This window comes from Neofelis nebulosa, chromosome 18, assembly GCF_028018385.1.
Source record: "Neofelis nebulosa isolate mNeoNeb1 chromosome 18, mNeoNeb1.pri, whole genome shotgun sequence".
Taxonomy (NCBI): Eukaryota; Metazoa; Chordata; class Mammalia; order Carnivora; family Felidae; genus Neofelis; species Neofelis nebulosa.
The window spans coordinates 3,212,852-3,235,656 of record NC_080799.1 but is presented as its reverse complement, the minus strand read 5'-3'; the positions used below and the strand labels follow the sequence as shown (position 1 = coordinate 3,235,656).

General features: G+C 51.1%; 1 protein-coding gene across 3 annotated transcripts in view; it reads right to left on the bottom strand.

Annotated features, from left to right (window-relative positions):
• Positions 1 to 22,805, bottom strand: part of SDK1 (sidekick cell adhesion molecule 1) — an 881,306-nt gene that overhangs the window by 173,415 nt on the left and 685,086 nt on the right. For all 3 annotated transcript variants that reach the window (XM_058711917.1, XM_058711919.1, XM_058711920.1), the window contains 3 exons: positions 9,811 to 9,958; positions 8,712 to 8,852; positions 4,146 to 4,327 (listed from right to left, as the gene is read on the bottom strand). In XM_058711917.1, the coding sequence (XP_058567900.1) occupies positions 4,146 to 4,327; positions 8,712 to 8,852; positions 9,811 to 9,958 (471 nt within the window). The remainder of the gene's footprint in view (positions 1 to 4,145; positions 4,328 to 8,711; positions 8,853 to 9,810; positions 9,959 to 22,805) is intronic.

Genomic DNA, 22,805 nt, shown 5'->3' with positions numbered 1-22,805 from the left:
AGAAAGTTCGTCAAAGGCAAACATACTTTGCATATGTGGCCACAAGGTGTACCCCTGTACCTTCCTCATAGAATGTGGACGCGACCGCTGGCATCCCAGCAGCTAATGTGCAACCATGAGGCAAATGCTAAAGATGGCAAAGTGAAAAGAAGGAGCCTGACCGTCTGGTGACCATGGAGCTGCCGCTAAGACCCTGTGCAGCTGAATGCCCACTCTTGGGGAGAGAAAGATAAAAACCCACCTCTATTTTGTTTTAAGCTGTTATTTTGGGTCTGTTTCTAGCAGTTGGACTCCATTTCCAACCACTACAGACAGCTGAACCCCAAGGCCTCTGATGTGGCCCTACCACGTAGATCCCAGTAAAGTCGCTCTTTATGTCGATGGCATCTTCCTCTGTCTCGAATTGCAATCCGAAGCATGCTCGCAACACGGGTCTTGTGGATAAATGGGGGTGAGCACACATCAGTGACGCTGCTTTCTTCTGCAGGTCACTCTTATTTCACAAATCTTAGTCTCTCCTCGCAGCCTCGGCCGCAAGTCCCAGGTTTGACTCTGTGCTGGGTGTGTTCCCTACTCCTGCTCCATGCCACAGCCCATCACTGAGCACACAGCAGGCACACGCATCAGTGCCACAGCCCGTCACACAACACTGAGCACACAGTAGGCGCACAGATCGTCCTTGAGATTTTACTATCAGCAGAGAGATTGCGCCCGTTTCTTTCTGAACGACTGCGGCTGCAGAAACATGCAGATACAGTAGGTTCCAGACACTGGGCGTTGCCACATAAGGAGGAACAAGAACAACCTGAGCATCCAGGATACTGGCTAAGAGCTCAGGGCTCTCAAGGCCTTTCTCTCACAAGGAGTCAGGGCAGATGAGCTTGAGGCTCAGAAAGGTTGATGTGCTTCTGGAAGGCAGGTAATAAATGTGGAGTTAGGCCCCGATGGACTAGAAGAAGGGGCTGTTTCTGGGGGTCAGCAGACAGACAGATGTGTGGGAGGACAGCTCACAACCCTAAATTATTCACGGCCCCTCACTGTGGCCATTTTCCTTTCTGATGCGGCCCCTCCCAATCAGATCACTTTCTCTCTGGTTTATTCTGCCCCCACTCCAGACCAGCTTCCCCGCCCCCACTCCCCGTTTCTTTCCAACTGCAAGTCTAAACGCTCTCTTACTTGTGTCCTGTCTCGGTGGGAACATTGGTTCCGGGACAGAGTTTACTGGTTCCCTTTTGTGCGGCTGGGGGCGGCCGACCAGGACGCTCCCGACGACGGGGGCCGGACGGGCGCAGTGTGAGTGTACACGCTGTAGGGCCGCTGCCTCCCCTGCTCGTGCCCTCTCCTGATACCTGACAAGTGCCACGTCCAAGCCCAAGGGACAGTTATGCCAACACTGTGGTCAACAAGGGCTCCACCCTGATTTGTCCTGGGGCTGAGGCTTGCCCCTCACAGTAGGGTCAGGCTCAGAGGCTGTCGAACGCCTGAGAAGCTCTGTCCAGGGACCAAGGGACAGACGTACGGTTAGGAGGCGGGGAGGGTCTGGAAACAGAAGCATAGGGTCCTTTCCCCAGGGCGTTAGTCACGTGAAGCACACAGGAAGAGTCGGGACCACACGTAGGGAAAGGGCTGCACGCCCTGAGGGAGGACAAGGGCGCCGTGCTGCCTGCAGCCATGCCGAGGTGAGGAGGGCACAACATCAAAGCAAAAACGCCCACAGAGAGGGGAGGTGTGAGTCACGACCATGTCCCCTGGGTGCCCTGTGACCTGCAGGGGCCCCGGGCTCTGGGCTCCAACGCCAGCCATCCAACGCCCAGACCAAGAGAAGAGGAGCCAGCTGCCAAGCCAAGATACGGACGGGAAAACTGCACGCGGCATATTCAGGAACTTGGGCTCGGCAAGAGTGAAGAAAAAGACGGACACTGGGAACCACTCTTGCACAGAGAGCTAATGGGAGTCCCGCTCGCACCAGGACGAGGAAAGCAACTCCTTCCAGGGAGCTGAAGCAGCCTTAGTCAGCTTCTCCATCCGGACGATCACCGCAACCAGAGGTGGGAGCCTGCCACGCCGGCCCCGCGCCCCGGCATTTCAGACCAGCTACATCGGGGCCGGCCAGCGTTCAGCTTGCTTACGCGTCAGTGGTTACATCGGACCTGCCCTGTTCTGTCCTATCCCCGCCAGCGAGCCGAGGAAGCAGCTGGGCACCCCCCCACCCCCACCTCGTTCACACTCCAGCGACCCAGGGACAGGTGCATCGCGTGAGCGTCCTCTGCCCCGCTGTCTCGAGGCACACGGAGGGAACAGGAGCAAAGTATTGTGAAAAGAATGCAGCACCACCCGAAAGTGCCAGCCACGCCCTCCTCGTGGCCTGCGTCACAGCAACAGGGAACTCGTCGGTTCACAGCCAGACCACGTGCCCTTCCGTCTGGAGTTGCTGAGGCCGCGGGGGGCCCCCAGCTCGCCCGCACAGCCGCTGACGGGTTCGCCTTCCTAATACAGCATTTTGCTCATGTTGCTCCTGGCCCTCAACCTTTAATGGCTCCCAAGTACGAGCCAAACTCTAGGGCCGAAGCTCTCCTCAGCTATGTGGGGATCTGCCCCTCCATGCCCCGCACGGGACCTGAACACACCAGTAAGAAAATGAAGCAGTCCTAGTTAACAGTAATAGGCGAGTCTTAATAGCAAGTTCATTATTTTAAGTATTTCCAAATCTACTGTCATTAGGTAGGCGAATTAAAGCAAACATTAATTGTCCAGGTACTTAGCCGTCTCCATTTTCCGGTGAGTAATCGAGACTCACGTGCGGACGAGGAGGTCCTTCCCGGCTGTCTTGCATGTTAAGTATTTCCGCCAGGCACATATTTCACCATGGAGACAGAAGCGACTTAATTTATAAAGGAGGCTTTATGGACTTATGGACGACGACAGACAGCCGATCGATCAGGGGTGATGATAACGGTAACGGTATGCAATATCAAGGAACATGAGGTCTCAGGCATGATTTGGGAAGAGAAGTGGGCAGTCAGAAATATCATCATTTGAAAAAGGTCAAGGCCTGGTGGCAGTAAAAATGCCCAAGCAAATAAACCCACACCTGTGAGTCGGGAGAGGCTAAAAGTGCCTCTTCCCCAATGGGAAGAGCTGTCGATTTTGTGGGGAAACTGTTTTCCCCGGGCAGGGACTGGGGTGCCAAGACAGGGTCCATTTTCTCCTGCTGGGAGCACCGACAGTGGACGGTGCTTCCAAACGCCAATGCTCCCTGGGGCTGAGACCCGGGTCCTCTAGAAAACAGTGGGGGGCTCAGCCATAAAACGAGGGGGTTGGGTCGCAGCATATGAAGGCAAGACCCCACTGGCTTTACGACATCCCGACTGGCCGTTTTCGGAAGGGTGCTGTGGGGAGGAGTTTTTACCCACCTAGTAAGTTATTTGGCTTGTATAACAGAAAAAGAACCCCCCCCCCCCAAAAAAAGGCACACCGAGTTGCAAATTCCATTACCAATAATCATAGTGCATTACTAAACACAAAATTCTAAATAATCGTTCTCTTTGGAAAACGCTCACGGTCTCACATGGGACTCCACGGCCAGCTTTACCTTGTAATATACCATTACTCCATTTAGAAAAAGGCAATTCCACAGATCTTTCTGAGAGTACGTGGGCTAACTAAAGGATGTGTGTGGATACTCCCTGGCCTAAGTGCCCAGAAGAAAGCATCTGGAACGTTCTCTGTGCCCCTTCTACAGTATTGCGATAGTTGAGGAATAGAGAGACTCAATTACAGGTGATGAATTCCCTTCTACTTGCCCCCTGGAGGACCAGGTCCTTCATCTTTATTTCTAATTTTTTTTTTTACATGTATTTATTTTTGATAGAGACAGAGCACAAGTGGGGGAGGGGCAGAGAGAGAGGGGGACACAGAATCCGAAGCAGGCTCCAGGCTCCGAGCCGTCGGCACAGAGCCCGACGCGGGGCTCGAACCCACGAACCGCGAGATCGTGACCCGAGCCGAACCCCCTCATTTTATGGCTCAACTGACTGAGCCGCCCAGGCGCCCCTCTCATCTTTTCTTCTAACGTGCTCTCGTCAAACTCGACGCGCCCTGCTCCCCGACAGAGACCGTGCAACCTCGCGGAAAAGCAAGCTTACCTCCTTGTAGGGTGTACTCGGTCACGGCCCTGCTGAAGACTCCCAGGCCCGCCCCGTTGTAAGCTGCCACCTGGATTTCATACTGGGTCCAGATGATCAGCTCTGTCACCAGGCAGTAGTTGACCTCCGGGCTGGTGATGTTCCGCTGCTGGTGCTCCCCGGGCAGGCCGGCCAGGCGGTACCTGCATCGCAATGTGGAGAGACGGCTGGAACCAGGACGCGGGGGTACCCGCACAGATTCCACGCAGTTGGAGGGAAACGGAGTCAGTGAACAAGAGTGAAGCCAGAGGTCGGCCCCGGACAACAGTGCTTCCTCAGCCAACCCCTCAGATGCGGTGTCACTGAATCTCACAGCGATTATGAGCTCTGGGCAAAATGGAACCGACTGTGTTACTGTGGAATGCGACTGTGTTACGGTTAAAGAAAAATTATAGCTTTTTAGTGTAAGTCGCCTGGGGGGCGCGGTGACTTAGCACCAGAAATTCCAGGCACGGCTCCCGTGTCGGGTGTTGCCGTAAATAACGATTGTGGAGGGAAAGCTTTCCTCCCGTGGTCCTGAAACGTGGGAAAAGCAGAGAGGCGGGAGGCCCGCTGCCTTTTCCGTCTAGGGATTCTAGATTTGTTCACGCAGCCCCAGAACCAGAACGAGTGGCTTTCGGTGGTGTTCCCACTTCTAAAATACTGGTCGCATGCTGAGGTGGATGGGCTGGGCTGTTTGTTAAGGGGCCTTCGTGGACGAAACGGGCGCAGGGTTCCGTGTACGGCTCCCGATGGTGGCGGGGCTGGCTGCGGTCGTCAGGCTGCAGCAGACACAAAGCGGAATTCTTGTGGCGTGCACCTGACCCTAATACAGTGCTCTACGCCGATTTCACCCGTGCTCGAGAAGGAACTGTGTGCAACAAGCGGAATACTTTTCACACTGTATCTGTGTTCAAAAGTCACATGCACGACTTGGGACTTAGAAAACGTATAAATTAGGCAATTGCCACATGTACTACCAAAGGGCTTTTGTGGCATTATTCGGGGTAGTGAATGCTTTTCACAACTTGGGTTTTTAGAAGTGCACTGGTTCCCCAGGGTGGAGTGTGGGGGCGGGTGGCGGGAGACAGTGCCTTGGCCGCCACACAGCTCCCGAAGCCTCCAGATCCTGTCCGAGCAGCGGCTCTTGGCTCGGGAAGATGTGGCTTTGTCTGACGAGAGGGAGAGGGTGAGGGCCGAGGGGACACAGGGCAAGAGGACTCCTGATGGCAGGTTGGGGCCACGGGCAGAGCGCCTGGGCACAGAGGGGAAGGCCCAGCAAGGCTACTGCCGTCGGTGGGGGAGGGGAGAAGAAACCCAGAATTGAGGCCCTTCAAGGGAAAACAGAGCTCTCCAAAGAGGATGGAAGCACAGAGACTGCAACATGAGGTCCTTCGAGAAAAGCAGGACTTCCTGAGGGCAGCCTTTCAGCCACAGGCCATGTGTGCAGGTGAGACCCGTGCGGTGGGAAAAATACAAGATCAAGAACAGGCAGAACTGGAATAGTGAGAAGGTCCCAGGCCACCTCCTGCCTTCCGCTGAAAGGAGGTGCGGCTCGCCTGGCGGGAGGCGTGGGGGACGGACGGTGATCCCGTGACGGGCAAAAACAGGGGCCAGTGCCTCACACCACATTTCTGCTTTCCTATTCCATCCACTTCTGACACCGACTGACTTGATATTCCTTTACTGAACTACCTGTGTCCCAGCGGGGGTTAAGTTCATTTATGTAACATCACGGCCTTCAAGGCAGCGGCCCGTGGGGACACAGGCGTGGCACGGGACAACCCGCAAGCCAGGTACTCCCGCTCAAATTCCCCATCTACAAAATAAACAGCACCGAGACGATGAGAGAGCCATTTGGAAGAAGGCAAGGATTGGCCCCACGGCAGCACCAGGGCGCCCTGGCGTGTGAATGGCGCCCAGGACCACTTATAATAACCAATATGGCACATACCGGGCAGTCACTTGAGAAGATGTCATTAATGTGGAGGCATCGCTACGCATGACACATTCCAGGGAAAAGCAAAGACGTTAGCTCCAGAAGGAGCTGGGAAGACGACTGATGAGCTGGGCGGCCTCAAGCAAACTCTTAACTTCTCCGAACCTTGGTTTAGAACTCCCGGGAAGGACATAATAATGGCCTTCTGCTGGGTTTTCGCGAGAATAAAACCAAACGATGGACACAAAGGAGACGTGACAGTGTGAAGCACCCTGTAAGTATTTCTGGTTATGAGAACACTGCTCATCCAGGAAGTACGTGAAGCCCGTATGAACCGTATCTCCTGGACCCTTGTTTATAGGATCGTGTGGAACAGACCACAGGATTCATGTCTTAGAAGCGGCCGCCCTCCTCTCCTTTCTGCAGCAGGCAGGCTGGCCCATTCCGACCCGCGGCTCGGGTGCTTTTGTAACATTCACAGGATGTCTGGGAAGGTCACAATTAATAACAGAAGCACAGGGCATCGCCCTCTCACTGGTGGGATACGTTGCCTGGGAGACTGTCTCGCACAGAACAAGATCATTTTTTTATATGGAAATAAACAGAAGAATGTTTTTAAAGGACATAACCCCTATGCTCCTCTCAAAGAAGCACCCTGCCCATTATTATAAATATTTTATTACTGTGCACACATCCTAACTACTTCTCACGGCCAGAGCCGCGACGGTGATTTATTTCCATTTTGTTCTTCCATGGGCTGTGCTAAGGCTCTGACACAGAGTCTTGTGCCCTGGAGGATGCACACTTGCAAAAAGAGCTGATTTGCAGACCGGAGGATTATTCGGAAATGTTTCCAAGCAAATTTGTTTTGGCATGGGTCTTTAATTTCTGAAAACTTTGATATTCACAGGCCTTGGACAGGGCACCCTCATTTTAGGACTTCCTTGATTTAAACCCCTGCAAACACAGATGCCCTCCTTCCCAGCACTCGACTCTCCCAACATATCACAGAAAATCCTTTTAACAGTGGTAATCCCACAAAATGGAGAAATGTGCAGTCCCCGACGGGGACTTGTAACATCAGAGGGGTTTCATTATTAAGCCCCACACCCCGAGCCTGGTTCTGCAGGCTGACTTTTAAAGTCCTTACTTGGCAGCTGGAGCCTGAGGAACCTTTTCTGTGTGCTCAAGAAAAGAGAGAGGCGGCCAAAATGACAAGCATGTGAAGGGCCGGGTGGAGGGCAAGGCAATGATTTTCATTAGCTGATGAACATGGGACAAGAGTGACAGCTGAAGTGAGGGCCCAGGAGCGGGCAGGAGACCTGGGTGGGGGGGTGGGTGGCCAGCTAGTTTTCTAGAGGGATCTGGGAACCGCCCAGAGTCCACAGGTGCCCCTGTGCCAGGTCTCTTGTTGGAAGGGGGAGGACACTTGGAGGCAGAGTGACCAGAGAGACCCCGAGTGCCGATTCCAGCCCTCCAGCCCCCGTGGGCCCCTAGGGGTCACACTTAAACCCCTTCAGGTAGATAATGGCCTAGCTTATGTTTAGAGGACAATTCACATGCTTGAGGAAGACTTGAGAATAGCAGGAAGTGTTGGTGATTGGCTAATTATATGTGCACGTGGATAAAGGTGTGATAAATGAATGGATGATTACATAAATATATACTGGAAGGAATGGTCCTCCACATGCAAAGATAATGGAGCTAAAAAAGCTATACCTTCGTAACTTCTTACATCTGTCTAAGAGATTACATTTAGCCCCCTGAGACCTTTGTTCACCCATATTTTCTGGTCACACGCTCAGAATGGGCGCCAGAGGCCTGGCATTGGGAGGAAGGGAGTGGCGGACACCCGCTGGGGAGGCTGGGGAGGGACACGCAGCGCATGTCGGTGAAGAAACGTGTCCGTGGCTGCGCGGTCTGTTGGAAGCGATTTCATAATTGCCCTTTGAGACTGCTTTTCTTTCTCCTGCTTGCTACTGTGTCAACAAACCATTGCAATGATCACATCTGGTGCAATTTCAAAATTAGCAGTAGTTTTGGCAAAAGGGACTCCTTGTCTCAAACCCAGCCAAGATCTGGGAGAGTCCTCTCGACATCCTTAGAAGCCTGACCACCCTCACAAGGCAGAGAAAACAAAGCGGCCACAACGTGGGGCCACATATGGCCTGCAGAAGAGTGAGCTCGGCCTGCACTGTGGTCCAAAACGGGCCGACTTCATTTCTGACATTTAAAAGCTGTGAGATCGCATGTAAAAAGGTAGGTTTTTAAAACATTTCTTTGAAACGCTAGAGGGCCTGGCAATACTGAACAACGTGCTAGCCAGCATGGGAACGACTGGCTAATGATTAAATCGGTTGCACTACTGTTAGTTAACAATTATTACAGTAAATAATGTGTGCCCCTGGATTCACGATGGAAAGCACACCCTGACCCCGACTCATCATGTCCCCCTTCAATCTTCTACCAAATGTCACCATCGGTGCGGGGTTCTGGTGTGCACATGCTACGGCCGGATATGCAGATGCTCTCTGCAAGGCCGCCCCCAGCGAAACAGAGCCCTGACTTCATGACGACAGCCTCGAGCCGGCCAAGCACAGGCTACTCGCCTGAGGATGTACCCGCGCAGCACCCCGTTGTGCTCCGTCTCTGGGGGCGGCTGCCACTGGACCATGATGGACTGATTGGTACGCCCGCTGGCCACGATATTCTTCGGGGGAGCGCTGGGCGGCTCTTCGGGTAACACCAACCTAGACATAAAATATGGGCAGGGAGAGACAGATCGGCATCCGAAACAAAGGGTCCCCATCTGCATTCTCTGTCTCACTGAATCTGGAGCCCAACTACTTTAGAAAATCGAGGGATGAACCGAGCAAAGCACACGGCTGATCCTGCCAGCAGGACAGGCAGGAAGCGGGTACAGCGAAGGCAACGTAACGGAAAACCGACTACGCGAGCACCGGGGCAGGCGCAGGAGGTGACCTGACTCTGTCTGAAGGAGCGGCACCTCCGCCCGGGAAGGGATCACAAGCCCGAGCGGGCCAGTCTGCAGGCCCACAGCCCGAGACTCCTTCCAAATTGCTTTTCCTTTCGCTCTTTCGACATTTCTCACATCACACTCCCACATTTTGAAAAAAGTCATTGAGAGCTCAATCATGCCATGATTCGGGCCCCGCGAACGCTCAGGCGGGTTGGGGAGGGCACGCAGGAATGTGTGGATGGGAGGAAGCCATTTTCGCAGGTCACATCTGAATGGGCTTCCACAGCAACCGCCCCAGGGCCGGGGGAGCGGCAGGGCCACTCGGGGATGCGACGAGCCCGGCCCGGTGTTTACTTGTCCCAACAGCGGCACCAGCTCCCTTCGTGCTGGTGGCCGGGGTAGACAGAGGGCGCAGAAACACCGTTGGCTGTGCACTGCATGTATGCAGAGGCCTGTGCGATCCGGGATGATCTGTGTGGGGCCCGCCAGGGCACCACGAAAGTCTAAGAAACTTCCCTCAGAGCGATTAGGGAGAACCCCGCTAGGCCAACACACGAGGGACTGTGTTTCTCTCTTGGTTACAGTAACTCCTGCACACGTTGTGGCCAACGTCGCTAAGGGGGCAGGGTGGTTCCTTGGATCTATTTCCTCCTCCTAACTGGACGTTCCGTCTTGTTTTCAGGCCCGAGCTGCCCCTCGTCACCACGGAGGGCCGCGCGCTCACACACCTGCTCGTCTCTGCGCTGTACTGACCCTTGCCCACTTGATTCACGGCACACACCCTGAACTGATAGGTGCGAGCTGGAGTCAGGCCGCGCACGGTGACGCCTGTCATCTCGGGGCCGACGTTTGACAGATGCACTTTCCACGGAGAGTCTGAAAGAATGAGCAAAATGAAATCAGAACCATACGAGCACACGTCTGAATGATAACAAGTGAAGGCGAAACGCGTCCCCATAAAGTTCTGTCATCTGCTTTCCTGGGCAGAGAGAGCAGACAGCCCCGTGTGACAGAAGTGGAAACCAAGGCTCGTGGCCACATGGCTAACAGCCGGTAGCCTGTGGGCCTGGCGTGAAACTCGGGGGCCCACTCCAAGCCCAGCATACCTCCCGTCGTCCCCCATACTGCTGTCAACAAGTGAAGGAATTTTTTTGCTCAACCTGCATGTGGCAGTTTAAACACAACCAAAATATTCCTCGCTCCTGCGCTCTCTGTCAGCTCACACAGTTAGGCAGATTGCAGATGTGTCTTCCAGAAAAGGACGCCGCACATGTCACCAAATGATAAATAAAAACTATATTCATTAACATTTTAATAAAAGAGGAAATGAGCATGATAAAGACAGATGGGCTGTGCATTTTGCAACCCATCTGCGTGGCGGCCCATTACAGCACCGCACCCCTGAGTGGCTTTGGCTGGAGGGAGGCATAATGAAATTTGCAGCGAGTTTAGGATATCTTTGCACCCAGCCCGCGGGCAGGTGCGCAAGAGCGACTCCGTCAGCCAAATGGGCCCTCGCCTGGATGGCTTCAGGGGATTCTGCTGGGCTCCTACACCTCTGTAGGATTTTTTTTTTTTTAATAGAGTTTAAACACGCTTTTTGGCCCCATCGTTTCACAGAATGATGCCCCGGTATAAACAAGACCTGGCAGCGAATTTGAACACCCACTGTCGCTTCTCATTTGGAATCGTCAGGACGCCAGAACTGCATTTTCAAGTTATCAGTGAAGTGAAATGGGGAGGTCGGAGAGGGGGCTTCTTGCGGAAATCAAATTGTCTGTCTTGTTCCTTGGAAGAGGTGCCAAACTCCCTCCCTCTCACCCACACCGGAGATGGTCAGAGAGGCGAGGCATGATTTCCACGATGGCGTCAGGCGAGGCTCACGTTGCCGACGCTGTGGGCTGTGGGCATGGTCCACACACAGCAGAAGAACCCAAGGACGTGACGCTCAGGACTCATAAGTCCGTGCTGGGAGCGCATCGGGAATGCACGCTGGGTCTTTGGGAGTCACCACGAAGTAGCTACAAACCGCTTCACAACGAAATGAGGCTCTCGAGGGCAGCCTGCTCACAGGGAGCTGTCTACTGCTAAGCTGGAGTTAGCTGATCCCCCAGCAAAAAAGTTACGCTGCTCTGCAGCACGAAGCCAGTTGGGCTACAAAGGCTGAATCTTTTTTAATTATTTCAAATAAAGCTGCTTCCAAAAATGGCTTTCTGGGAACGCGGTCCTCACCACCAGCTGGGCATTTCAGTGTTCTTGGCCTTTGATTCTCGGTGATACAGGTAATCTATGCTTGATGAAGGTCCCCCTCTCTTTATGTTTCCTTAAAACTGCCACGTGTGCATCCCCAGTTAACTCCAGAAGACCTCACAACAATTTGCCTTTTTGCTTTGGGAGTCTGAGACCCTTCTAGAAGCACCAAATGGCTCGTGGTGATCTGGTTCGCTAAGCAGGCTCCTGTACAGAAAACAGCCATTTGTCCACACGGCCCGTGGAAGAGGCTTCTGTCGCATCCACGCAACTGGACTTGGTTGGGGAGCAGGGCCCGTCCCTGCCAAGTCACAGTCCAGTGGAGATAGTTTTCATTCTGAAGACAACACACACAAGTGTCCACGGCTGGCCACCACTCTTTCATGCACAGGTGTCTATTTCTGCTTGAGTTTCTTCTGTAAAAAGGGTCGGGGGGGGGGGGCAAGTCAAAACCACAGTGAGACCCACCTCCCACCCAGAGGACGGCCACTCTACAGAAAGCAGAGAATGGCCTGGGTGGGTGAGGACGGAGAGAGGCTGGGATTCGTGTGCTGATGGTGGGATGCAGAATCGTGCACCTGCTGGGGAAGACAGTATGGAGGCTCCTGTAAAGACTAAAAACAGAACTGCCATTTGATGCAGCTGTTCCACTTCAAAATATAAACCCCAAAGAGCTGAAAGGAGGGGCTCAAAGAGCTATTTGTTATGAACCCGTCTTCACAGCAGTATTCACAACAACCAAAAGGTGGGAGTAGCCTTAGCGTCCGTGGATGGGTGGGTGGATGGATGGATGGACGGACCAAGCGTGGTCTCTCCGTGCACTGAAATACTATTCAGCCTTGATAAAAGAAAGAAAGAAAGAAAGAAAGAAAGAAAGAAAGAAAGAAAGAGAGAGAGAGAGAGAGAGAGAGAGAGAGAGAGAGAAAGGAAGGAAGGAAGGAAGGAAGGAAGGAAGGAAGGAAGGAAAGCAATTCAAACACACACTCCAACACAGTTAAGCCTTGAAAACAAGGCAGTCACGACAGACAGACAGTGTAGGATTCCGCCTCTATGAGGTCCCTGGAGGAGTCAGATTCGCAGACACAAGGTCGAACGACAGCTGCCAGGGGTGGAGGGAGGGGGAGATGGGGAGTCCCGTTTAATGGGTACAGGGTTCCAGTTTTTCCAGATGAAAAGAATTCTGGAGATTGGCGGTACAATGTGAGTGTACTTTAACACCACTGAATTGTGCATTTAAAACTGGTTAAGACAGCAGATTTTATGTTATGCATATATTACCGCAATTAAACATTTGTTTAAATGGTAAAAAACAAAATGGGGGAATAACACAACTCCCAAGACAGTCACGGTGAAGAAGAGACGCGCACTGATGCCTCCAGCACAAAGCCTGGCCCGCGGTGGATCCCAGTGCTGGACATCCGGTCCCCCTCCCACCGTCCCCTTCACCCCTCCCACCTTCCCCTCCCTGTTCTGTGCCCCCGACGACCTGCCCGGCAGGGCTGGGCTCTTTCTTACTCACGGGGCGATCGCCCTGTTCTTCTCATGGGGGCAGCTCCAGGCCACCTCTCTGTATGGACCCTGCAGCAGCCCTTGCCTCTGTGTCCTGAGTCACAAGGCTCCACACCTGGGCAGACCTTCCCTTTGGAAACTTCCTCCCGGACTGCTCTAATTCGAGAGGGCCGCCTACTCGAATTAGAGCGGCACCTGACTGACGCGGTGCTCGATAAAACGTCCTTTCTCTCCTTCTTTTTCCGTAGAGCCTGTCAGTAAGCGGACGGACGGCTCACCTGCTCGGTCAGGTACACCGTATGGCGCAAGTTCAGAAGGGGGCAGAGTCAGAAGGACGGTGGGGGAGCCCGCGGACTGAGACGGTGAGTGTCGGCATGGGGGGCGGGGCAGGGGCACCGCTGCCTTGCCCGCCCAGGTGCCTTCCCTCCCAGATTCTGCCCAGTGGGATCTGCTCCTTCACTCGGAGTATAAACAACTCCTCAAAGTGTGTAACCCCATCCGGGGGATCTGCTGATGATAGGCAACAGGGCCTATTAGTCTGCCCTGTACCCTGGGGTCCCGCTCAGTCTGCGGGCTGCATCTACAGAACTCTTTATTTATTCTTTTCCTTCTTCCTACTAGAAGATAAAAGGTCTGGCAGGAAGAGAGATTAAACCGAGCACTAATACAAATGAACCTGATCCATCTCACAGGCACTCTGATTTGTACCAAAAAAAGAAAAAAAAAAGTAGTTTGGGAAGGATTTGCTCATTCACAAGCCTCTGAGCTGCAAGCTTGCCGAGACTGTTAAAATTTAAATAGCAGGTCTGCTCCTGACAACCCATAAGCAAAATCCCTTTAAAAGGTTCTCCTCCAGGTCCTCAGAAAAAAGTACTACAAGATACGGTCGGAGGGGCTGGAATGTAGAGGATTCTTTTGATAAAGGAAACCATCCCATAAAAGTTTCAATAGCTTTTTCCTCCCCTTCAGGGATGCCTCCTGCCCTCTGATCTAGAAGCCTAAGGAATTTCAGTCTTCCCCAGTCGGGCTATGAAACAAACCTCTGCTCCGCAAAGAGCGTCACTGATCTTCCTGTTACCTTCAAGTGCCCAGAACCCCCGAGGAGGTCACCGCTCCTTCGCCCTGTCTACTGGTGAAAAAGCTGGTGGCTTTTGACCTTCACAAATGTACTGGGAGCTTTCTCCAATAAAAAAGAGCATTATCATGGTCTCAATCAAAGGTATCTTAGGAAGGGAAATACTTTTTCAAAGAAAAATTCAATTGCCACAAGAACCATTATTATTATTATTAATGCCCGAGGTCTATACGGCCGCTGGTGGTCTGGAAGCGTGTTTGCATCTGTAGGCACATGGATCTTCTTGGGGAGAAGGCATCAACTCCTCTCTGACAGATGAGGAAACCAAGACTCAGGGACACAGAAACAACTCCTTCCAAACCTTACAGGCTGTCACTTCCCAGACGTGGGGATGGATCAAACACCACTAAAGGCAGAGGAGCTGGGCTTCCAGCATCTCCTTGTGAGTGAGTGGGAAGTACCCAGCAAATGCCCAGGCACCCCTGACACACACACACACACACACACACACACACACACACACACTCTCTCTCTCTCTCTCTCTCTCTCTCTCGAAGAGAACGCACAAAGCCAAAAGCCGAATGCAAATTCACTCCAGTCTCTGGGCAATAAAGGAGATGCAGGAACACATTAAATGACACCACATGGAAGCAATCAGCCAAGCCCCGGACTTGGGACATTCTACAGGACAGACGCCCTGGCCTCTGTACCAGGCGAGGGCAGGGGAAAGGGGGGTGAGGCTCTTGTTGATGAAGCAATGGAGGGACCTCATTTGGATCTGGATTTGGATTCAAAAGAATCAACTGTGAAAAGTCATTAAAAAAAAAGAAAGCATTTGAAGATGACAAAAGGAAATGAAAATACATTCCATGCTCATGGATTAGAAGAACAAATACTGTTAAAATGTTTGTACTACCCAAAGCAATCTATACATTTAATGCAATTCCACCAGCACTTTTCACAGAGCTGGAACAAACAATCCTAAAATTTGTATGGAACCACAGAAGACCCCGAATAGCCAAAGCAATCTTGAAAAAGAAAAGCAAAGCTGGAGGCATCACATTTCTGGAACTCAAGGTATATTACAAACCTGTAGTGATCAAGACAGTACGGTCCTGGCAGAAAAACAGACACAAAGATCAATAGAACGGAATAGAAAACCCAGAAATGAACCCACAACTCTATGGTCAACTGATCTTTGACAAAGCAGGAAAGGACATCCAAAGGAAAAAAGACAGTCTCTTCAACAAATGGTGCTGGGAAAACTGGACACAACATGCAGAAGAATGAAACTGGACCACTTTCTCACACCATACACAAAAATAAACTCAAAATGGAGTAAGGACCTAAATGTGAGACAGGTAACCACTAAAATTCTAAAGGAGAACAAGGCAACAACCTCTTTGACCTCAGCCGCAGCAACTTCTTACTCAACACATCTCCAGAGGCAAGGGAAACAAAAGCAAAAATGAACTACTGGGACCTCATCAAAATAAAAAACTTCTGCACTGCAACGGAAACAATCAGCAAAACTAAAAGGCAACCGATGGAATGGGAGAAGATATTTGCAAAAGACATATCTGACAAAGGGTTAGCATCCAAAATCTATAAAGAACTTACAAAACTCAACACAAAAAAAACCCCAATTTGAAAATGGGCGGAAGACATGAATAGACATTTTTCCAAAGAAGACATCCAGATGGCTAAACAGACACATGAAGAGATGCTCAACATCACTCATCGTCATGGAAATACAAATCAAAACCACAATGAGATACCACCTGACATATGTCAGAATGGCTAAAATTAACTTAGGCAACAATAGATATTGGTGAGGATGCGGACAAAGAGGAACCCTGTTGCTCTGTCAGTGGGAAAGCAAACTGGTGCGGCCACTCTGGAGAACAGTATGGAGGTTCCTCAAAAAGTTAAGAAGAGAACTATCCTATGGTCCAGCAATTGCACTACTAGGTATTTATCCAAAGGATACAAAAACACTGATTCAAAGAGATATATGCACCCCAATGTTTATAGCAGCACTATCTATAATAGCCAGATTATGTAAAGAGCCCAAGTGTCCATCAACTGATGAACAGATAAAGAAGATGTGGTTGATATACACAATGGAATACTACTTGGCAATGAAAAAGAAGGAAATCCTGCCATTTGCAATGGCATGGATCGATTTAGAGAGCATAATGCTAAGTGAAACAAGTCAGTCAGAGACAAATACCATATGACTTCACTCACATTGTGGAATTTAAGAAACAAAATAAAGAAACCTAGAGCGGGGGAGAGAAAAACCGAGAAACAGACTCTTAACTATAGAGAAAAAACCAAGGGTTGATGGAGGGAGGAGAGTGAGTGGGTGATGGGCTAGATGGGTGATGGGCTAGATGGGTGACGGGGATTGTGGAAGGCACTGGTGATGAACACCAGGTATTACGTGTAAGTGATGAATCGCTAAATTCTACACCTGAAACTAATATTACACTTTATGTTAACGAACTGGAATTTAAAGAAAGACATTTAAAAAAAGCAAGTAGAGACATTTAAATATGGACTGAGTATAAGATGATATTAAGGATTACCACTCATCTTGTTGGGTGTGATGTCCTTTACTCGAGCTATGTAGTGAATCACTTAAGGTTGAAATGCCATAACGTCTGGGATCTTCTTACAAATCCTCTAGCAAAACAAACAAACAAGGTGGGGACTCGATGAAACAAATACGGTAATATGCAAATGGTACGGACTGTGAACACATGAACGAATGTCCTGCACCTTTGTGTACACGCAGTGCGTTCCATAATAAGAAGCGCCTAGAAAGTGACTGTTTTGTCACAACGTTGCCAGCACTGAGCGCTGTGACTGTATTAAGTCAGACATTTGGTAGATGAAATATGTGATTTCGCTGATGCTTTGCCTGGTAGCGTTTCATATTATGAGAATGCGCGTTCTTGCATTAAAACAACTTCCCCTAGGTCACAGAGCAAGCTAAGTGGAAGAATTAAGATGCAAATTTTATTCTTTTCCTAATTCGAATTCCAGTGCTCTTTTGGCTGCAACAGTCTGCGTATCGTGTCTCCTAAAATAGAAGCTTCAGGTTAGAATAAGAATGTCTACCCTTTCAAGTAGCTGCCCACAGGACGAACTCCACCAGAATCTGTTTTGCTCACTGGTAGATCCTGGGCGCTACAAGAGTGCCCCACGTGAAGCAGGAACCCAATAAATATTCGTTCAGCGAAAGCACCTGCCACGTCCTGGGCACTCTGGGTGACTGTGTCACACACTGAACCTTCACAGTAACCTCATGGCATTTATGATCATCCTCTCGCTCATACAAGGAAAGGAGGCACTGACCCCACGAATCACGATCTGGTCCTTCCATCGTGGGGGCAACTCCCAGACGGAGGCAACTTTGTTCTTTCGACGTCTCTCTACTGGTCTTAATGAGTGTTAAAGCTCGCAAGTCAAGGGCTTGGTCACAGAGATGACCCAGAAGCAGAGCTATGCTCCTGGCCCAAAGCCTTCGAGGGTTCAGTCATGTGGCTCTCCTTCCCCACACCGGGATGTTTAGACACTAAGTGGAAGTTCTCTGGGCTTCTTAGTAAGGTACCGCACTCTCGGGGTGGGCGCTTGGATGACGCTGCACTTCCCGGTGCTTAAAGCTTTAGGCTCTCCCGCACCCACAGCGGTAAGGTGCGTTGATGCCCCTCCCCACCACGTGAAGGGAAAGGAATGGCACTTTGCTTCGTGCTCTTCCTTCCGGAACTCCAAAATGCTGGTCTAATCATCAGAAAAATATCCACAAATCCCAACCTGGCGATGTCCTACAAAACACCTGAGCATCAGTCCTCAAGGCTGTGAAGGTCGTCACAAGTCTGAGAAACTGTCCTGCTAAGAGGAGGCTAAGGAGACACAGTGGCTAAATGTGGTGTGGTGGCCTGGACGGGGTCCAGGGACAGAAGAAAGACATTCGTGAAAAACTGAAGGAATCCTGAATAAAGCATGGACTTTGGGTAATGATAATACGTCAACATTCGTTCATGAATTGTGAGGCAGGTACCACACAGATGCAAGATGTCATAATAGGGGAAACAGGGTATGGGGCTTTTGGAAATTCTCTGTCTTCACAATAATTCTGGAAACCTAAAACTCCTCTAAAATAAATCGCAAGAGAAGAAAAGGCCTGTCAGAGAGTTGGTGAGAACCGGGAAGGAGAGGGCAAGCTGTGGCACACAGCGCAGGACTCGCGTGGGAAGGCCCTGTGTGGTGTGCAGGAGAAGACAGCCGTGTGTGTGGGTTCACATGGGGAGGCCCGGATGGCAGACTCAGAGCCTTTGCAGAACAGAGTTTCAGGCCACCGTGATCGTTCCCGACGCTGGAGCCCTGGAGGACGGGCCGTCCCAGATGTGGCTCGCTGGCATCTCTCAGTGTCTGGGGGGCCTGCTGGCTTTGGGGGTTAGTGACAACAAGGGGCCAGGTCCCCCACAGCTGTAAACAGTCATCACTGAATGTCCGCAGGGTAGGAGGCTAGCGTCAGCTCTGGGTGTCGGAAGGACGGAGGGACCCTGGACTCAGCCCGCACCTGCACTGGCCCTGCCCAAGGCCCGCAGAAGCCCTTTAGGTTTTGAATAGATCACCATAACAAGGGCTCCAAAATTACTGAGCCATACAAATCCCGAGACCACCCAGGGAACCGTAGGCCCACGAAATAATACAAAAAGGTGGAAAAAAATACATACATATAAAATATGTACTATGTTAATTATATATAAATTATATATACGTGTATAAATTATGTATATAATTATATACGCATATATAAATTATACATATATAATTATATATAAGTTATGTACACACATATAAATTATTTATATAATTATACATACATATATAAGACACATAATTATATATGTTATATGTACATATATAAGTTATACATGAATTATATATGTATATATAAATTATAATTATATACGCATATATGAATTATATATATAATCACATATAAATTGTGTATATAAATTATTTATATATAAAAAATACATCATAGAAAGTACCAATTCATTAACGAAAATCTGGAAAAGAGAGTAAGAGAAGAAAATGAAACAAAATAGGCATAGATCCATTCTACAGTCTTTTAAAACTGTTTTCAAGATTTTTTGAGTGCTTTGTGCAATTATTTTCAAGCTTCTCGGAGAGCAGTCTGCCCTACGTGTCGGCGTCCAGCTCACTGAGCTGCGGGATTGAGTGTGGCGGGACGGCTACCGTTTGCCCCCCTACGTTGAAGTTCCCGTCGTCCCGTGAGAGAAGCGCGGTTTCAGGGCCTAGCCCGGGCCCAGTGAGCTGGCGCCCCAGGCCTCTCTCCCACTCAGGAGGCAAGCACGCTTGGCATCAAGCAGCGGTTTCTCTCAGCCTATTCAAAGGTCCCGTGGACACCGGGAGAGAGGCAGGAATGCTAACTAGTCCTGCAAAGGTCAGGAAGATCCTTGTGCGGGGTTCTGGTCACCAGAACGGCAAGACTCGAATCAGAGGGGACGCCGCAGCGTCCCGTTTGTGTCAGTTGGTGGAGAATCTTCAGCACGGACACTCTGGAAAGGACACGACCAGGTCCTTGGGATGGACGGGACTCCACCGAGGTGGCACACATCTAGCACAGGTGTCAAAGAACGCTTGGCTCGGGCCTGCTGTGGCGACCCCGGGAGATAAGGCTGAGGCCTCGGGAGGGCTGGCCATAATCTGCCAGGCTTGGCCGGGGCCGAAAGAGACAGACCTGAGTCAGGGAACTTCACTAGACCGGGACAGGGCGGGAAGCAGGCGGCTCCTGCCCAGCCAGGACGAAACCCCAAGGAGCAGACAGGTGAAGTACAATGTGGTTCCCCACCTGGGGAGGGTTCCGTGGCAGACGTCCCCCGAGAAACAAGCAAATGTGTGGGGCTGGATGGGAAAAAATGCACTGGGTTTGGCCTTCGAAGTTAAGAACAAAAGCACCGAGCATTTGGGAAGTAAATGAACCTCCCTCCCTCACTAGGGAACATGGCCAAGGCAATGACAGGAAAGGCTTTGGGACCTTACATGGTTCACGTCTGAGGGACTGGGGCCTCTGAACTGTGGGTAAGACCCCAAATGTGCCTGAGGCTCGGGTCCACAAAGGGACACACACTCCTGGCGAGGGCCTGAACTGGAGAAGCCATTTGCTTCGGAGAGGTGGAAAGAAGCCAGGAAGGCTGGAAGCAGGGATTGGACAAACCCAGAAGCATAGGGGGAACCGAGCTGCGGGCAGGAGCCATACCGTGACGGTGGCAGTGCACCCCCCACGACGGACAGCTCAAACCCTGGCTGGCAGGTGACAGGGTGGAACTGGGGGGCCCTCTCCGCATAAAAGGGGCCCCCAGCTTTAGGGAAGACACATCCTAGGGCCACTGGTATTCTGCACTGAGTGGTCACGAGGGGCAGACCTGTGCATTAATTTGCATCAGTGTGGGACAGGCTTGGGAAGGGCCACCCACGAGGTGAGCAGAGGCTGTGGGAGCCTCTGTGGGCTCCCTGCCCACCTCCACATCTTGCGGAGTACAGAGAGAGAGAACCCCCAAGCCCTCCACCTCGGCCCCTCTCTGGGCCTATGACAGCAGGATAACAAAGATCAGTAAATATCTGGGACACTGGGACAGTAAAATCCTGCATGGATTTTAAAATGGGAGCAAATGCCCTTAAAGCAAGGTTCCGTATGCAAAAGCCCAAAGAAAAATGAGCTGAGCCATAAAATACTTCCTAACAACTCTGAGGCTGTTAGAAAATACCTGTATGAGCTACGTTTCGAAGACGGCATTCAAATGATTTGAAGCACAGAGAACAAAGTCTCAGCAACTTGGGCAAGCAAAACAGCACTAAGCCATCGGCTTTTAAGTGCGTCATCGCAAGCAGGGATGAAGATGTTCGACATACTGTGTAGTGACAGTCGGGAGCGGCTGCCACATGGAAGCAAATGAGCTCGTGGGGAGCAGTGCGCAAGACAGCTGCCCGGCCCTGCCTGAAAAGACTCTGTGGCCACAGAAGAAAGAGCTGAGCCACACGGCCTCGAGATCCTCTCTGCGGAGGAAGGAGAACCCTTTCCGCCTCTCCTAATGATGCCGGGAAGGGGCTCGGGAGAGGCCCCGGGCCCCAGGGAATGCCCTCCAAAAGCTAGTCTCCGACCAGCCGTGGACGTGAGGTGCCCCACTCAAGAAACCAGTGGCCACTAGAACGTTCTCTACTCAAGAAAAGACACGCCGCCTGTGGGAAATCGCCACCTCAACTCCAAAGCATCATCTCAAACCCAGCACGCTCCGGCCTGGCTGGCCGATCATCCTCCCAGACTGACGCCTCAGTGCGGGCTTGCAGCCCTCCGGCCCAGGCCCGGGGTTCCTGGTCGCCCCTGGCCCCCTTCCTTCCAGGGAACTCAGCCATCAGTTCAGAAAAAGCAACCTCCCTGCTCTCTCCTTCCGCCTCTGAACCTCACACCACTACAGCCAGGTCCATCCCCCAGCTTCTAGATGAGGTCACATGGCGTCGCTCAATGACTTTGCATGGCTCTCTATGGTTTAGGACTTTGGTCTGGCATCACTTGGTCCCTCTGTGTGCGGGCGTGTGTGTGTGTGTGTGTGTGCGCGCGCGCGGGTGCACGTGTGCAGTCTTTTATTTTTTTTAAGTTTATTTATTTATTTAGAGAGAGAGAGCATGAACAGGGACAAGCCAGAGAAAGAGAGAGAGAGAGAATCTGAGGCAGGCTCCACACAGAGCCTGAGGTGGGGCTCAAACTCACAAACTGAGATCACGACCCGAGCCCAAACCAAGAGTCAGACGCTTAACCGACTGAACCACCCAGGTGCCCCTGGAGGTCTGCTGCTTTTAAAGAAGATTTAAACATCGTTAAGTGAAAATACACATAACATTGGATATAAAGTGAAAATAAAAACACAAATCCAAAATCATGAAGGAGAGGAAGACAGAGGGATGTTGGGAGCACCCGGGATGACTCAGGTATCCAGCTAAGGACTCAGTTTAGCTTCGGGCTTCCTGGAGGCCAAAGGAAAAAGCACCGCGCTGGATGGCAGAGTTTGAAAAGAAAGCTGCGGAATCGCTCAGGAGAAACAGACGTGTCTTCACGGCAGAGATGCCGGCCGCAGGGACGACTCTGCCAGAGACCCAGCGAGAGACGCGGAGACCCAGACGTGTTCTTCCAACCTCATGTTTCTTCTGGCACGTTTTTAGCAAACAGCAAGTACCATATTAACTTGCGGGAGACAGTGTTCCTTTCCAAGTTAAGGAAAAATACATTAACTTCAACCTTGAGGCTCAGGCACCTCATGTGGTGATGGTGACCAAGTTCCTCACCGTGTCACCTCTGAAAGGCGCATAGAGGACGGTCCTCCGGGAATCTGTGTCAGGGCCGTGGAGCTGTGGGATGCTCGTGTGTGGAAGGTGTAGGGCATTGCTAAGTGGAATGTTGGTATTTTAGGAATAGTTTGCTTAGAAAGAATACATTTCCATAAAAATTTAAAAAATCAGAAGAACCACGAATGGGAGGAGGAATGTATTAAACGATGAAAAACTTGTTTCAAATCAATATCATATTCATTTCTACGAATTTCAGGAATAGGCCAATCCAACGTATGGAGGAGTAGGGCTGCCGAGTGCCTGCCCTTGCCGGAGAAAGACTGTGGAGAAGGGTCAGGAGGGAACCTCCCGCTCTGCGGAAACATTTCGTATCTCATTTGCAGTACGAGCTATGTGCTGTGTATGTATTTGTAAAACTCGCTTAAGATCTCTGCATTTCATGATATGTAAATTATGCATCAATAAGCAACCAAAAGTCAATATCATGTATAACAATAAAACCCT